Source organism: Vigna umbellata, chromosome 11 (assembly GCF_029865625.1).
Source record: "Vigna umbellata cultivar VRB3 chromosome 11, Vumbellata_1.0, whole genome shotgun sequence".
Classification (NCBI taxonomy): domain Eukaryota; kingdom Viridiplantae; phylum Streptophyta; class Magnoliopsida; order Fabales; family Fabaceae; genus Vigna; species Vigna umbellata.
This window is the reverse complement of record NC_142175.1, coordinates 23,737,999-23,755,897: the sequence shown is the minus strand read 5'-3', so window position 1 is coordinate 23,755,897 and position 17,899 is coordinate 23,737,999. Positions and strand designations below refer to the sequence as shown.

At 30.6% G+C, this 17,899-nt stretch overlaps 1 protein-coding gene and 1 pseudogene across 3 annotated transcripts; one reads left to right on the top strand and one right to left on the bottom strand.

The window, feature by feature from the left end:
• The first annotated feature begins 2,512 nt into the window (after positions 1-2,512).
• LOC148191227 (AT-hook motif nuclear-localized protein 11-like) lies at positions 2,513-8,774 on the top strand. 2 transcript variants are annotated; one of them, XM_088101568.1, is made up of 6 exons: positions 2,513-2,999; positions 3,738-4,202; positions 6,480-6,547; positions 7,217-7,348; positions 7,987-8,148; positions 8,247-8,774. In XM_088101568.1, exons 2-6 carry the CDS (start codon positions 3,785-3,787, stop codon positions 8,484-8,486), a joined length of 1,020 nt encoding a protein of 339 aa, XP_087957694.1. In that variant the 5' UTR covers positions 2,513-2,999; positions 3,738-3,784; the 3' UTR covers positions 8,487-8,774. The 2 variants fall into 2 exon arrangements, with proteins under 2 accessions (XP_087957694.1, XP_087957693.1); XM_088101567.1 differs by having other exon boundaries at positions 2,514-2,878.
• A 408-nt stretch (positions 8,775-9,182) lies between these two features.
• LOC148191226 (serine/threonine-protein kinase BSK3-like) lies at positions 9,183-13,181 on the bottom strand (annotated as a pseudogene). Its single transcript, XR_015782847.1, has 7 exons — positions 12,705-13,181; positions 11,786-12,050; positions 11,485-11,698; positions 10,873-11,027; positions 9,800-9,933; positions 9,619-9,724; positions 9,183-9,459 (listed from the first exon to the last, which is right to left on the bottom strand). The product of XR_015782847.1 is annotated as a serine/threonine-protein kinase BSK3-like (transcript).
• Between the last annotated feature and the right edge of the window lie 4,718 nt (positions 13,182-17,899).

Sequence of the window (17,899 nt, the reverse complement as noted above, 5' to 3'; positions counted from 1 at the left end):
AAGTTAAAATGAAAGGAAATCATACATATAAAGTCATCAATCAACGAATTTGTGTTAATTGGAATAAAAAATTACTTTTGGTGATCATCGAAAGCTTCCTTAAAGACATTCAACCCGCAACAAAGAAAATGCACACAAAAATAGTGAAACAAATGTCCTTTCTCGCGTTCTTAAAATATTTTCACGCTCAAAGTAACGTCTGTTCCTCTTACTAATCGATGTCAAACGAGTCTCTTAAAATATTTTACGCTCAATTTTTCATGAATTTAAAAATTAAAAGACGTTTGTTGTTTCTTCAACAAACTTCAAAAAGACAATTAACGTTTGTTTCTCTTACCAATCAACATCTAACGTGTCTCTTAAAATATTTTCACACTCAATTTTTTATGACTTTATAAACTAAAAGACATCTGTTCTTTCTCCAACATACTTCAAAAAATAATTAACGTCTGTTCTTTTAACCAACCGCGTCTAATGTGTGATTTTATTCACAATATTGCCACTAGATCATTTTTAACATTCGCTGCTTGGGCATCCAACATTGAGCGTTAAGCGTTGTACGTCCATTTTGTACTAGTGTTCAAAATAATTAGAATAAGATTATTAAAACAAATTATTATGTTTAAAATATTTTGAAACTTTAATTTTATTTTTAAAAGACAGATAATTAAAAAATATATATTTAAATTATTTTAATTCTCAATTCTTAAATAATATAAACTATCATATATTGAAACATATAATATATTGAAACATATAATATATTGAAACATATAATATATTAAAAAATATAATGGCTAACACAAGTGTATGCCCCTAACTAAATAAGTTGTAAAAATTTCAGTTTCAATTAAATATAATATTGATTTGTAAGAATAAATTAAACTTAATGAAATAAATAATTTATTTAATTTTTATTAAAATTTGATTCAAAATTTTTAACTGTTGATATTTTTTAAGAATAGGAATACTTTGTTATTTTGTAAAATATTCTCAAAATACTCTTAATTAATTAAACTTTGATACATTAATTATTAGTAATAAATAATTTATGATACATTAAATATTTTGTTTAACTTATCATACCTTGACTATTAATTAATTTATTATACATTAACTGTTAATTAATTTATTATACATTAACTATGAATTAATTAACTGTGCTTAAACATATCATTAAGTTTTTAGTACCCCAAGATATTTTGAATTTATGACATTTAAACGTTCGAATGATAATACTTCCTTGGGAATGTTCGCCCACTCTAGCGCGTGCACACTTATTATCATATTTGTATTCACGTTGTCACAAATATGTTGATTTTTATTATTCTTTCATCAGTTTTATTTATTTTTTATTTTATTTTCATGAAATTATAGGTAACATATCAAGTGAAATATTGTTTAATGTTTAATTTTTCAAACATTACTTGTTTGATGTTTAATTTTTTTCAATTTTATTTACAAATTTTTGATATTTTACAATTTTCATAGTTTTATATTATTATTATTACTATTATTTTATATCTTCTATAGTAACAGTCCTATTTTCTTACATAGTAAACTAATAATTATAAATGTAAATGTTAAATGAGAGTATGTTAAACTAAATATATTATTTTGTTAATAGTATTAAATGTTTTTTGAATAAAGAGGGAGTGATGTTTAAATGTTTTAAGTCTATTATTATTTTTGCCTGAATGTAAGTGGGCATGTATTAATTATTTTTAATTATTTATGACAATATTGTAGAAAAAAACAGATTACAAAAAGTTAAAAGGTAAATATGTAAAAGATAAAAAACTTATTTTACAACAAAGAAAGTATTTGTAAAGAAATACGTTAGCATTTAAAATTTATTAATTGAACAAATCATTACCGCAACAAGATAAATATTTACAAATTGTTATCATTGTAAGAATAAAAAAAATTATAAAATAACTTAAATATTGAATAAAATACTAACATATAAAGATAAACTTGAATTTGTTTATGTTTATTATAATAAAATTAGAAAAATCTAATTTTTTGTGTTTGTCAAGTCTTAATTTTAGAAATAAACAGTTTTTTTTCTTAATTCTTTAATAAATAAACCCTTTACACTTATTGAATAAGTGATTATTTAAAAGTGTTTATTTAAGAAACACTTAACCAAATTCATATGATACTAAAATAATCAGTATTTTTACTTTTTGAAATATATGAAAGTAGATTAAACATTAGGAAGCATAAAAAAGTAAGGTATGCAAGATTGTGATTAAGAAAAGAAAGAAGAAGCAAAGTAAAAGAAGAGAAAATATTCACTATTGGGAGTTATCCAGTTGAAGTTGAAAGAGAAAGAGAAAGGTGCTTTTCTATTGAAGTTTTGTTTGTTTGTGTAATGCAGTGAGTAGGGCACATAGCTACCTTAGCTAGCTCCATAGCATAATTCACCATCATTCATTGTTCATCACCACAACTCAACCAGGAGAGAGAAATCTAAGAACTCCCATCACTCACCCCTAGAAAATATTTGCAATGAGATAAGGACTTGTGCTGCTGACACACATCAAGAGAGAGAAAGAGAGACATCACTGTTCATTACTCATGTTTTGTTTTTTCCTTTTTTCTTTCTCATTCTCAGTTAATGTTGTTGTGCTACTTCACTCTTTTTTTTTTGTACACTCTCACTTCTCACTTTCACACACACAGCACACACAACAACACACAAACACAGCACACACACATACTCTCTCTCTTCTGTGCTCTTCTGTCACCCACCGCTCTTTAATTCCGCATGAAACCGTTGAACGTTTTTCAACTCTCTGCCTTCATAAGGGTCCTCCAATTCTCTACCACCACTACACACACCCTTTTAAGTTTTGATTCTCTCTCCTCACATGTTAGTACTTTTTTGTTTCCCTTTTTATTTCTCTCCATGATTTGAAGAGATCTTCATCTTGCATTCATAGCATTTTATCAGTTTTGTTTCTGGTGTGAAATCTGTTCTGCTCTTCAGAAAGGTTGTTGCTTCTCTGTGGTGTTTGTGACATTTTGTACTCTTTACTTGAATTCTAAAGTGGGTTAAAATTTATATAATTTTGAATTGAACTAGTTAAGTGGTTGGTTCTTCATGATAAGTAAGTAAAGGAATTTATCTTTGGGGTTTTCATTTTCTGGGTGTTGGCATCAGAGGGTGAGTGAAGTTGATATAATACATGGTTATGGTTATTTGGTTGCCATGAAATTTGCTTGGTGTTTAAGGTTTTATCATGGGTTGGTGAGTGTGGACCTGTTACAGTTCACCCGGCCTTTATCTTCAATGTGAAGCCTTTTTGTTGTTTCTATATAATTTGGTAAGCTGTATGTAAACTAGCTTCTCTTTTTGTCTTCTCTGGAATTGGTCTACTACTAGAATATTTGTGTGAACTACCTTCTAGCTAGGCTTTCCATTCTTTCCATTGATCTATCTTTCTACTTTTTGGTTGTTTTCAGCTTGTCTTGTACCTTCAATTGAGTCTAGGGTCCCTTTCTCTTCCTTCATACGTATAATTTCAATAGGGTGTTAATGTGTTATCCTTGAGAAACTTCGTCTGTGGGAAGCCTATGCTTCTGATTTGAAGGACATGTTATTGTTGTTGCTAGTATAATTTAAGCACCTTGTTGACAGAATTGTCATAATGATATAGGATTTCATGGTTTTCTGATCTGTGCATTTTTTTCTTTCCTCCAAAATTTGTGACGATGGACTGTGGGAACAGAGATAGGTGGAATTGAATATTGAGGGGTTTCAAGGTCTAGTAAATGCATGGATCGAGGGGACCAAATGTTATCTGGCTCTGCATCTTACTATATGCAGAGAGGAATACCTGGTGCTGGAACTCAATCTGAACTGCACAACTCGCCTAATATTAGATCATTGTCTAATCCTAATTTACCATTTCAATCAAGCATTGGTGGTGGTGGTACCATTGGATCCACATTACCGTTGGAGTCTACAGGAATTTCATCTCCATGTGTCAATGTGAGTGCTCCTTCTGGTGCTGTGCCAGGGGAATCTGCCAAAAGGAAGAGAGGAAGGCCTCGAAAATACGGGCCGGACGGAACTGTGTCGTTGGCATTGACTCCAACGCCAGCAAGTCATCCTGGAGCCCTGGCACAAGGCCAGAAACGAGGTAGAGGGCGCCCACCAGGATCAGGGAAGAAACAGCAGTTGGCTTCTCTTGGTAAATCCCCATCTCAGCTTTTGTGTTGTTGTGCATTTAGTGAAAGATAAACGTAAAGTAATGATAGTTTGAAGTTGAGTTGAGATGTTGCTGGCTGTCTAAATCCTTATCCAAGTGATGTTTTTTGATTCTAACATCTCAATAAACTGAGTTTACAATGACTTTTGTGTTGCAGACTTGCAGTGGATAAATTGTTATTTTCTTTCTGAGTACAAGATATGCTGTTTGTGTGTTGAATGGTTGAGCTCTCAAACGTTTTGGTCTATTGAGATTACTGTGTTAGTGCAAAATCTGGATTTTGCTTCGAAAGGCTGGATTGTTTGGTTGTGACTGTTTCTGTTACATCACTTGCTTTACTTAATATTAACACAACTTTTTAAATTAAAGTATCATTGCTAAGGTGTTAAGTGCTCTAGCGTATGCCAACATTCAAAATTACACATTTCATCTTTTTCTCTGGTGGTTTATACTTTTGTTTTCAGACTGACATTATGATATCAAACTCACTAAATTTACAACTTTTCAATGAATTGGGTATAAATAATAAACTATTAGTTTCTTTGCACAGATAATTTTTTTTATTACAAGATACATGCAGTGTTTGCAGACAGTTGAACCCTCAAAAGTTTTACTTTCTTGAGAGATTATGGACAAGTAAAAATTATTATGGATTTTCCTATTAAACTGTTGAGTGTTAAATCTGACTGCTTCAGTCTTTACATCACTTTTTTATTTTTTATATTAACACTAATTTGATGATTAAAATTAAATATTATATAATTATTTATCTTTACTCTGATATAATTTATACAAGAAAGGAAATATTTTTTATCTTAGTTCTAAGTAACATGAAATCAATGTTTTAAAACTAGGCTTGAATTGGACCAGAAACTGAATTTGCATTTCATTGCACATCTACTGCAGCTGTCTACTGCAGCATGTGAAATTTGCAGTAAAATTATTAGGCAGAAGATTATTACATCTCCCCTATTTAATAAATAGTCCTTCATTTGGCATTTTTGCCAGTGTTTTTCTTAATTATCCTTCAAATTTATTCCCAATTTAAATTATTCTTATTGCTTTTTCAAAAAATTTATGCTCATCCCCTTTACTATGCCATACACCCTTCCTTTGTCACTCCCCCACTCACCCTTTGTAATTTATAAGTCAGACTTGTTGAAAGTATTATTCTTTGAAATAGAAAAAGGCCATTTAGTGCCACTTAAATTATTTAACTCTAGTGGTATTCTTGGAGTACTATTTAATTTTATGGCAATATTAATTGAAATCAACTAATTTAACTATTGGTCTGGATGAATTATGTTTTTTTTCTTTCTTATATATAAATTTGGAGGTAGTATTGTGAGAGCTAATATACCTATAACTTAATTTCAACAAGTTGATATTTTTACCATGCCTATGATAAAAGTTGTATTTTTGGACATTACATTATTTTCAATAAATCATGTTTTTATTGTTATTTATGAAGGATAAGCAGTTTTTGTTTATTGAGTCATGTATGGATGCAAAGTATGCATTGATTGAATAGTGATGGTAATAGTTGCCAATTCATTCTGTAGAGTAATCCTATTGAATCAAAAACTTCTGATTGTATCCAAGATGAACAGAAATCATTATAGCTTTATACTTTTCCATAATTGCTGCAGAACTCCTCTGTTAATTTCAAATCAATTTTTAACTTACGAGTTTTAGTTTGTTTCAAATTTTTTGTTACTTTAGAAAACTAACTAGGAATACACTAACCTCATTGATACACTCACATTTCAAAATCATTGCACATGACCCTACTTTTCCTTTTTCTCTCTTTCTTGAATTTCACTTTTTATTTATTTTACTATATGCTGAATAGTAATAAATTTAAATATTTGTGTTACATGATGTTGGTTTGGGTGAGTTTAGGTTGAGAATAAAATTTTACAAAAAACTGATTCAGCCTTATTTGATTAGTTTTGACAGTGGTTTCCCCATAAAGCAACACTCTCTCTTTCCTTTTTAAGGTGTCCTTTAAGGTTTTGTTTTTTTTTGGGAGAAACCAATAAATGTAATTTTTTTACTTCAATAAAATATTTATAAGATTTTTTTTTCCTACATGACAAGGGTATACATGGTAAATGTTCTTTAAATGGATCATTTTGGTTTTCTGTCTGTAAGGGGTGATTATGTTAATTTTGTTTAATTATAAATTATATTAATTTTGTTTAATTATAAATTAATGTAAAGGGTGATTCATGTTTGACGTTGAGTGGTTATTGCTAGGTGAACTGATGTCTGGTTCAGCTGGGATGGGTTTCACTCCTCATATCATTACCATAGCAGTTGGAGAGGTATGCCTTTTACTTTTAAGATGTTGTATCAATTTTTCTGCTTCTTTTTGTGTATGTTGAAAAATTTAAGTTCTGAATATTTATAGGCTGCATTTGTTTTCATCTTCAGTAATAAATTACACAACAGTATCTTGTTTTTCATTTTGTTTTCTGTCTTTAGACTTTGTGAAGGAAATGGTTAAACTATTTTTTTATTTATTTTCTATTCTTTCTTTACTAAAGTTTGAAAACAGGTGATAAAATGTAACTAGATAGCACTTTTATAATTGGTAAAAATGCATCAACTATAATAAAAAAGAGAGAACACATGAAACACCTACTCTGTTTGTGTTTTCTCATTTTTGAATGAAGATCTATAAAGCATCAATTGATTGATTCTACATTAAATTGGTCTCTTGACTTAATCATCAACTTACTTGTATTAATTTCTCCATAGAGAAAGGAAATTGACGTCTGTAATTTCTAAGTAGATGTTGATATCATTTGAAATTCATCTTTTGTCTGTCATCATTGTTTTATTAAAGTACTATAGTTTTACTCATCAATGAATGTAAGATGATACATACTCTAAAAATGATTTCATTTGAAACATAATGTGCTCCAAGGTGGTTCTTTCTGTAAAAATGAAGAAATACTCTTTAAAAAATTGTGCTCTTTCCATCTCTGTAGGACGTTGCCACAAAAATCATGGCATTTTCTCAGCAGGGTCCAAGAGCTATATGTATTTTGTCAGCCAATGGTGCTGTGTCTACTGTGACTCTTCGCCAGCCTTCAACATCAGGTGGCACAGTCACATATGAGGTTTGTAACTTTCTAGTGTTGTGTTTGTGCTTTTATGTTCAGATAGACTTGTAGCTAATAAACAATTTCACTTGATATCACTTCTTGCTTAATAAATTTACTTAATCACATAACAATTTCACCATAATACTCTGATTCTTTTGTTATTTTTGGAGAATGACTTAGTTTAAATATTCTATTCATATGGATGCTAGAAATATTTTGCCCCTGGAAATCAAGACTTCGTTCTAGTTACTTTGAGCTTGTTTTTTATGTATGCAGAACATGTACATAGGTGCATTCCAATGTATGTCTGCTATCAACTCACATTCATGACTGCACTGGCTGTTACTTAAATGCAATTTGATTTAGTATTCGGCTAAAAAGTGTTGAAGGCAATGATTCTACAAGTTTTGGTTATTCTAGTGTCAGACTTTTTATAAGAAATAGCTATTATTACCGAGTTATCTTGTTGCGAGTCATAGTGCTAGACATGTGTTTTCTTGAAGAATTTTATTTTACTCAGCCATAAATTTAGAACCATTTGAAGTGGTTCATCAGTATGCTTTCTTTTTCCTATCCACTTTGACAACTTTTTATCTTGTTGAAGTTATTTACTTTGGTTATTTATAATTATTGATGGACTTTGGATTCAATAGGGGCGTTTTGAGATATTGTGCCTGTCAGGCTCTTACTTGGTTGCCGATGGTGGTGGCTCCCGCAATCGAACTGGTGGATTAAGTGTTTCCCTTGCAAGTCCTGATGGCCGTGTCCTTGGCGGAGGAGTTGGTGGAGTGCTTATTGCTGCAAGTCCAGTTCAGGTAAATGCATTTTATTGCTGTCATCATATTGTGTTGAAGATCATCATTATCATGTCAAAACTTGCAACTTTTTAAATTTGGATGCTTTATTACCACAGGTGATAGTTGGAAGCTTTACATGGGGTGGATCAAAGACAAAGATCAAGAAAAAAGAACCTTCAGAAGTGGCAGAAGTTGCTATAGAGACTGATCATCAGACAGTTCATAATCCCGTCGCAATGAATAGCCTCTCGCCAAATCAAAATCTTACTCCAACCTCATCTTTAAGTCCGTGGCCAGCATCACGATCATTGGATATGCGCAACTCTCATATTGACATTGATTTAATGCGCGGGTGACAATTTATTTAGCATATGCCAGTACTGAGTATATATTTCAGATTCATGGTCACTCATCTAATTTTCCTGTAGTAGTAACTACAGCATGGGAACTACCAACAGCAGAGTAGAAGCCAGCTGACTTATGGAAATTTGATAAAATGTCACCTATCTCTACCCATGATTGACTGTAGGGTTGTACTCAATATTTTTGTAGCTGTGAGGAATTTTAATTTGAAGATTTTGCGTTATTGGTTGAAAACAGACTGTTGTTTATATCCTATTTGAAAGAAATTGGCAATTGAGGTAGATGCTTTGTGGTTTTGAGGCACACATTATGATATAAATTAGTGTGACTTTTGTCATTGAACTATAGTCTCCTGAAAGGCAATGACAATGGGTGCATGAAGATTTACTACTAGGAATGCATAGTGTTGTGTCTGAGAGCTGTGGATGTTATGCTTTGGATGGTGATTCTTTTTTTCCCTTCTCAATTCTAGTGTATCTTATTCTTGTTGCCAATAGTGAGTTATCCTGCACTTTTCTAATTTACATTCTCTGTTCACGTCTTACTCCTTTTCTCCAACAATCTGTTCCTTTTCGTTTCACCCCCATTGATATTCATGCCCCTGGGGAATGGTCATTTGATTAGGCTGTAACAGTTTAGGCTCCAAACGCTTTTGAGAAAGGGCAGAACATGGATNCTTAAACTTCTGGAATTGTTGGCATTGGCACATTTGTTTTATTAGGAAAAAAGGGAAAAGGAAAATTCATGAACATTAAAAAATTGAGTCTACCAACCAAACAAATAAGACTCACTGTGGACTTTTTAGGACCTAAACTAAACTCACAAGTCATTGTAATCAACCTGCACTCATATTCTTTACCCATTGGTAAGAATTACTTACATGACTTGGGGGGATATGCTTCCCACTGAGAAGGTCAAGCAGAAGAGTGCCAAAGCTATATATTACACTCTCTGGTGTTACTCTCCCTACAAAACAAAGACATACAAGAAATCATGTATTCTCATCTCTACTTAACAAAAACAGTTGTAAATTTACAAATGCAAAACAGATACTCATTTCAATATCATAAAAACATGAGCAAGAAGACCCAATTAATAAAAAAGAAAAGCTATTATATGGCATACCAGTTCTGAGATACTCTGGAGGAGTAAATGCCAAATTTGTGCTATAACTTTTCCCATCCCTGCTGTTTTTCATAAGACCAAAACTCGAAAGCCTGGGATTACCATCCTGCAAAGTTCTAACACATTTTTTATTAATATAATTATTGGGATGTGTACAAAAAGGGGATACACAAAAACTTACCTCGTCAAAAAGAACTCTATATGCATTAAGGTCATGATAGAGAGCTCGCCCTTTGCTTGTGCAGTACTCTAGAGCTTGTGCAAGATGTAGAACAACTCTTAGTCGCATTGCCCATTTCATGGGTTGTGTTTCCCCTGATTAGACACATGACCACATTATTAATAACTTCAGGGATCTGGTGTTTAAAGTATCATTCCAACAACACAATCATAACAACATACAAAAACAAATACGAGATTAGAAGAGTAAGGGGAGCAAACCTCATGAAATATAGATGTATGCCACATAAGCTTATTATAAGATCTACCTTACAATGTTTTTATCAGACTTTGAAGGACTAAAATATACACTGTTTGGGAAACCATGTAAAGACTGACTCTAGAAAATTGGTATTAAAAAAGACATAGCTTCCATCATCTAGCATAACTTTAGACACTTCCCAATACAGTATATTTATATAGAAGTCTTCATAGATATTGACATTCATTTTGCACGTGCTCTTCTTCAAAATTTGACAGTTAAAACAAAATTTTGTAAACAACAATATTCCAACAAGTTGTAGTCAGTCAAATATTATCAAAGCAGTTGTCCTCTACAACCTAAATCACAATTCAGAAAGAAACCAAGACTGAAATTTGTTTACACTTCATTACTTATCACAAAAAAAAATTACTAACTAATTAAAAGCATATTGATTTATATAAGTGACTTCTAAAGAGAAAAGGGAAGAAATGTAATTATCAAACAAAAGTTACTCAAGTTATTATAATCATAACATACTGTACTAGCATCTTTTATAATGTGTTCAGTGGTTTATAATGTGTTCAGTTTGTCCACGCCCACATGATAATCAACAAACACATTTAAAAAAAGTGGGCAACATCATGAAAATCAAAAAATAAAATGTTAGAAGTTTGGTAGCTTATGTACCAATCAAGTATGTTGCACCAACAAAGCAGAGCATTAACCGCACAGAAAAGCACAAAAACAACAAAACCATAAACCATAACTTTAGCACTGATTAGATTTTCAATACTTCAGAGTTTAAAAAAATGCATGAAAGGAGCTCTTACAATGGAAAAGGTGTTTTGCCAGTGTTTCATTGGGCATATATTCTGCCACAAGCAACCTCTCATCTCCTTCACAAAAACAACCAAGCAAATTCGCCAATCTTTGGTTACGAAGCTGACCCACTGATCTTGCTTCCTCCTGCAGTTATGAAATAAATCTGTTTTGATTAACTGAAAGTGAAAATGAAAAACAAAAAGGAAGGTCTAGCAGAACAACCAAATGCACACCAATAACTCAAACACACTGAAACCCAGGAATCTGGGATTATTCAGCCCATTGAAATTTGTAAATAAAGATACAGTGTTAAGCATCAGGCACACTTGCATGTGACCAAAACAGCAAAATTGACCAGGCAACATGGGAAGAATATATAGGATAGCTTATACCCATTTGAAAACTTGATTATGGCCAAAAGAACTCAGAATACTTACTATGATTTATTTATCATTTTCACATATAGTTCACTGGCACTAGTCCATATCTATACGCTCATTTGAGTAATGCAGAGCACATAAATAATGCATTTGTGCAATGCAAGGTCATGACCAGAAGAATATACAGTTAAAAGCAAGGTTGAAGATGAAACCAAATGAAGCATATGAATTTACCAAAACTGCCGAGCATCCGGCCAAGCATTTCTGTTAAACCGCTTAACAGCAATCCTCATTTGATTCTCCAGTTTTCCTTTATAAACAACATTGGGAGCCTTCTCTCCATGTTCAGATACAATGTTCTCAACAGCAAAACCAGATGTTGCATTCTTGAGTTGCTCGAGTGTAAATTCCCGGAATGTAGGCCAGTTACTGACCTCACTACTATCCTCAATTTCTGGAACAAATGTTCAAATAAGCATATATCATATCTCCTTATAATCATCTGGAACTATATAAGGCACTAGAGTGTCACTTTACCCACCAGCATCTGGAGTTTCAATAACAGATGCCTTAACTTGTGAATCCACACAGCATGGTATGAGTCTGGAACACTGAATACCCATTTTGACAGGCTGAAATCAAACTTGAAGTAATGAAAACCTCTTCCACTTTCAATGACGAAGCAGTCTTGACTGAAAATATTTGAAAATGACAATCAGTCCACTCAGATCCACCTGGACCTTATCAACCCTATGCACTGTCACAAGCCACATTCATATTTGGCTTTGATACCACAGCTTATGTATCTGTAACAAAGCCAGAATTGTCTGTGAATCACTTCAAAAGCTTTCCTCAAGTGAACAAAAATCATTTGACTATAGCACAAATTATTTATCAACATGATCTTCAAATATTTCAATACAAACAATCAAGCAATTGAAAATGAATAATCTGTAGATTCTGTACTTGTTTTCCAGATTTTATGAACATCAGGAACCTTTTGGAAGGAATAAGCAGCGTAGAAAAATTAAAAATCCATAAAAGCACAACAAACGGAAAAGTACTTCTTCATTTAAGCATAAGATGGAAAGCGAGTACTTTTGTAGACAAGTTCATGTTCTCACAACCACAACTAATGACAGCAACAACCCCAATTAAGATGCTCTTTAAGTATGACAGTCTAACTACTACCACCTTAGCATTAAAAGCTAAGGAACACCAGACATGAAGAATTACTGCATTCCTCAAAATGTGTAAGTTAAAATGAAACACAAACACGCATATGATGAAGATTTAACTTCATATGATAGCCTACCTAATAATATTTTAACATCTATATTTTCTATCTATCTTTTTTGGTTTTTTTGCTTCAAGTCAACTCAGTTACACTCAAGTCTTCATAAACAAAATGCTGGGCAAAAAGCACCAACTTTTTCAACCTACTCAAAAGGCTATTTCACCTTTTAAACTTCTTCTAACCTTCTCCAATGGCAGAGGAAAAAGTTGAACCACCTGGAGCTGAAAAAATGTGTCTTTTCTCTTCTTTTCTTGTCTTTCTCGATCAAATCAACACCTTTTACAAGATCCACATTTTCGCTCCCATAGAACCTCGTTTTGCAATCTGCAAAGTTCAAGTCTTTCCCTCGATCCAACCAAACCCCAATAATCTTTTCTCCTCAGAAAATCAGGATTTTACAAATCACCCCTCTCGGTTCAAACAGATCAAGTAAAATGCTCAAACCCCACACTATAAAAAATTCAGTTTTTCTATGAACAAAATCAGCTTGAGAGGAGAAAAATACAGTAGTTGGTTGAGAACTCAAAGCTGAACTGAAGATCTGTTGAGAAGCAGAAGAATAAGAAGATGGTGATGAATGATAGAGCTATGGCTTTGGTTTTCTGACATTTTCTCTTTTAGCCTTTTTAGTTTTAATAAATAAATAAACAAATCAATTATTACCGACATATCATGAGTGTATGTCATGAGTATATGTTCAAGATCAGGAATCTGTATGTTATTTAAACAATTTTTTATTAAGAATTTGTTGGCATAACACATTTGCTTGTACATTTTATTTTATTTTATCATTTCCAGTGTTTCAAGTTTTGCTTTTTATTGTTAAAATTTCTTATAAGATGGTTGGTTGCAATAAAATATTACTTTCTATATCAATAAATAATTGAGATTAGGATCATTGGATGAAATTTTACAGAGATATAGTTACAATCTAAGAACTCATTAGTAACAGTAAACAGAAATTAAATGTGTCCACTGAATTATAATATTACGAACCATTGAATTAGAACTAATTATTTTCTTTCTATTAACTAAAATTTTACTCCCCAGTCTGGTCAAAGTATGATTATATATATATATATATATATATATATATATATATATATATATATATTTCCACCGCCAATTGTTTTGGAGGATTATCTGTCATGGCTAAAGCTTATCAAGTCAAATATTTATTGCTGGCATATCAACCAATCAATGTGTGCATTTTACAAAAACTAAAGAAAAGAGAAAGGATAATGCTACTAATTGAGTTTCAGGGGGACAATTTTATTTGTAACATAGTTAATGGAAATAAATAATAATAATACTATTGTAATAAACATGGTCATCATTTCTGCAACCACTAAAAATTGAAACAGTGCCAAGAGACATACAAATATATTTCAATGTTGTCACTGCAACCATATAAAAACTTAACAAGTAATGGTGTATGTGTTAATAATTGAACTTAAAAAGAGTTTTACATTTTTAGTTTACTATGAAAACTTAACGGTATGTTTGGCTTAAATTTGTGGATTCCTGAAGTATCATGAAAAAATAATGTTCTTTCATCATGTCTTCTTTCCATGTTTACTGAGGAACAATAACTCAAACTGGTTGAAAAATGTTCCCATAAAGACTCTTATATATGTCGCTGAAGGTATGTATCCTTTTCCACATTGTTAATGATGTTTAATTTAACAGTGTAGAAATTTTGCCTGTATCTGTCTTGCTTTTTCAAAAACACCAAATGATTATGTTTAAGTCTAACCATTCCAGCAGGATTTCTCATGCTCAAATCATTCTAATAGGTGGCTGATTATTACCATTAATTATATATATGACATTTCAAAGATCAATGTTCTTAATTAATGTTGTTGACCATGTCACAGCGTATTACAGGTGGTGAAGGGTGGCATCATTCACAAACACAGAGTGACAAGCTGAAAGAAATGGTTTGATATCTACATCAAATACCAAATAAGCACTCAAGTTTCAACCAAAACTATAACAAAGAAACCTTAACCTAAGGAATTTTACAATTAAAAAATGGGTTATTAAATTTTTTAGATGTTTTATTTAGATAAAATCATTTAAGTTTATTAAATTTCATTTATTTTTATTTAAATAATTATTACAAAATATAAAAACTATCATTAAATAACATCTTTATTGATAGGAAAAGTAATTATTATCAATTGATTCAAAATAAAAATTACAAATTTCAATTTAAAAAAAAATCACACATATAAAAATTCTATCATTTAATATATATATATATATATATATATATATATATATATATATATATATATATATATATGGGGTTTGGTAACGCGTACGTCTGTTTTTCAGTTGGTACATTTTAGCAATGTGTACCAGGTTTTAGTAGACAAAAATATCCTTTATATATCATGGATTCTAAGTTTTAAGGTTAAGAGTATTTTAATAATTTTCATTCTCAAAACTACAAAAGAAAAAACCTGAAACTCTTACTCACCACCTGTCTCATTCCTCTCAACCCTTTCTCTTCTATCTTTCTCACTCCAATCTTTTCTCTGTCATCTTTCATCTTTCTTCAATCTTTTCTCTGTCATCGTACTATACTGTAGCCTCAATTAAAAAAATCAGAAACACTTGCCAATCTTTCATCTTTCTCCAATCTTTTCTCTGTCATCGTACTATACTGTAGCCCCAATTAAAAAAATCAGAAACACTTGCCGTTAAACAATCTTACAAAAAAAAATGATTTTATAATGAGTTTTTATTTTATAGTTTTTGTCTTGTCTAATTTTATCTAATTTTCACAAGCATAATGACATCAAAGGAATTGGTAATTGGCTTGGAAAAAAATCAGAAACACTCGTTGTTAAACAATTTCTTACAAAAAATGACTTTATAATGAGTTTTCATTTTATAATTTTTGTTGTATATAATTTTATCTAATTTTCACAAGCATAATGACATCCGAAATAATTGGTAATTGGCCTGGAGAGTTTTTTTAGAGATGATGATTCAACATATGCAGATGATGAAATTAGAGAGATTAGTGAAGATGGTGAAATTGAAGAGATCTTGAATGAACCTTTGCCTGAAGGTGAATATGTAAGGCAAATTGTTTAAAGACAAGTGTTTCTGATTTTTTTAATTGGGGCTAGAGTAGGATGACAGAGAAAAAGTTGGAGTAAGAGAGATCAAAGAGAAAGGATTGAGAGGAATGAGAGAAGTGAGTAATGGTTTGGGGTTTTCTTTTTTTTTTTAAGTTTTGAGAATAAAAATTATTAAAATATCTTTAACCTTAAAACTTAGAATCCATGGTATTTTTGTCTACTAAAATCCGATACACATTGCTAAAATGTACCAACTGAAAAACAGGCGTAAGCGCGTTAGCAAACTCATATATATATATATATATATATATATATATATATATATATATATATATATATATATATATATATATATATCAAGAAACGGCAACTGAAAACAAATATTTAGAAAATTATTGATTTACATTGAAATACTTAATTTCAATTATGTCAATTAGAAAGTAATGTATTTAAATTTTGACTGAAAAGCTTGATTTTTATTGAACAAAAATTAATTTTATTGAGCAAAAATTAATTTTATTGACATTAATTAAAAGAATATCCTACCCATCAACGACCTTAAAATAGTTATGTCAATGATATCAAGAAACTTCTGAAATTAGTGAATAAATAGTCCTAACCTACTTTTTGATTAATGTTAATTGGAAAGGCCATCAATGTTGACTTAAAATAATTGCACTTAACATTAATAGAAAGAATCACAATTAACAAAAAATACTATATATATTAAAAAAATCACAAAATTAAAATAATAGATATAATTAGTAATTTTTTCTTTATATTTAAGTTTATGATTCACTTTGATTTTTATATTTTTTATTCAATATTTATTATATACATTTAATTTATCATTTTTCATTAAATTGACATCAATATCATTTAAAATACGTCGCTTGTCAAAATTGAAATCATCTTCTACATAGATATCTATATAATTTTATATGTTATATTTCCAAATTTTTACAAGTGACATATTTCAAACGATTTGATACATGACACTGTCTAGATTTCGATTAACATCAATTTAATAGAAAGACTAAATTCATTCTATTTAACAAATTTGAGACTCAATTAAGTAAAAATAAAAATAAAATTAAAATAAATTATAAATATAAATATATAAACTATGTTATTAATTAAACTTTAAAAAAAATAAAAGTACAAAGTGAAAGAACAATAACCGTAATAAATTTTAATTACAAAGAAACTTCTATGATATTAATATTAAAAAAAAATATGTTAAAATAAGGAAAATCCTAACCAAAACCCACTTAATGATTTAGTTCTGTTAGATATATTATATCTTTTATCTTTTAGTTAGTTTGTTATTATTTCTCGTTTGTATTTTGGGCTTAGTCCATATTTCTTTTATTATAAATAGAGAACCCTATGTGTATTTTACACAAGGGAGATTAATTTAAATATAGTTTTTCACTATATTCAATGGTATCAGAGCAGGTTCTCTGATCTTCTTCCAGGGTCTCTACTGTCTGCCGCCGGCCGCCATAGCTGTAACACCCGAATATTTTAAAGGGTATTACTGATAGTAGAGACTAAATTAATTTGATATCTCATATAAACAATCAAACTTTATTTCAATTACTCCAAAGTACAATACCAAACTTACAAACTTTAAACAATATAGTCTTCACCATTGAAATTTCAACTTATAAATTTTACACAACATAATCTTCCCAATACAAATTTATTCTTTTTACAAAAATCCCTGAAAGTTTTTCCCCGCATCTCTCTCATCTCTAAGCTTTTTCAACCGCATCTGCACCATTATCTAATCACATATAACATGAGTTATATGATCATAGTACAAACAAATAAGGGTAAGCCAACCATATCATAAAATCATTAAACTTGTAACAAAAATATTAAAATAAGGTATTTCTGCAATTGATAAAATATCATTATTCCGGTGTCATTAATTCATCATTATCAAAATCATCTTTCTCATTTCCATAAATCTTACAAGTGTACCATGCTTACTCATGAAGCCTTATGGTCAGACCGCTCTCTGCCTGCTTCCTTAAGCCTCACTTACATACTATGTCTTACTTTCTGAAGCCTTATGGTCAGACCCCTCTCTGCCTGCTTCCATAAATCTCAGGTGTTACTTTGCTCATACCAAACTCTCATGGTATAACTCGAACATACTACTCCCGGTAGTAAACATCATTTCATAAGTAATGATTTCTCATATCCACTCCAACATTTCATAAAAACCAACAATTCATACCCTCTTATCCACCTA

Excerpts from the sequence above, each read along its gene's own strand:
- LOC148191227 (XM_088101568.1), top strand. The coding sequence starts at position 3,785 with ATGGATCGAGGGGACCAAATGTTATCTGGCTCTGCATCTTACTATATG. Across the intron at positions 4,203-6,479 it reads ACAGCAGTTGGCTTCTCTTG|GTGAACTGATGTCTGGTTCA; the intron begins GTAAATCCCCAT and ends GGTTATTGCTAG. Across the intron at positions 7,349-7,986 it reads GTGGCACAGTCACATATGAG|GGGCGTTTTGAGATATTGTG; the intron begins GTTTGTAACTTT and ends TGGATTCAATAG.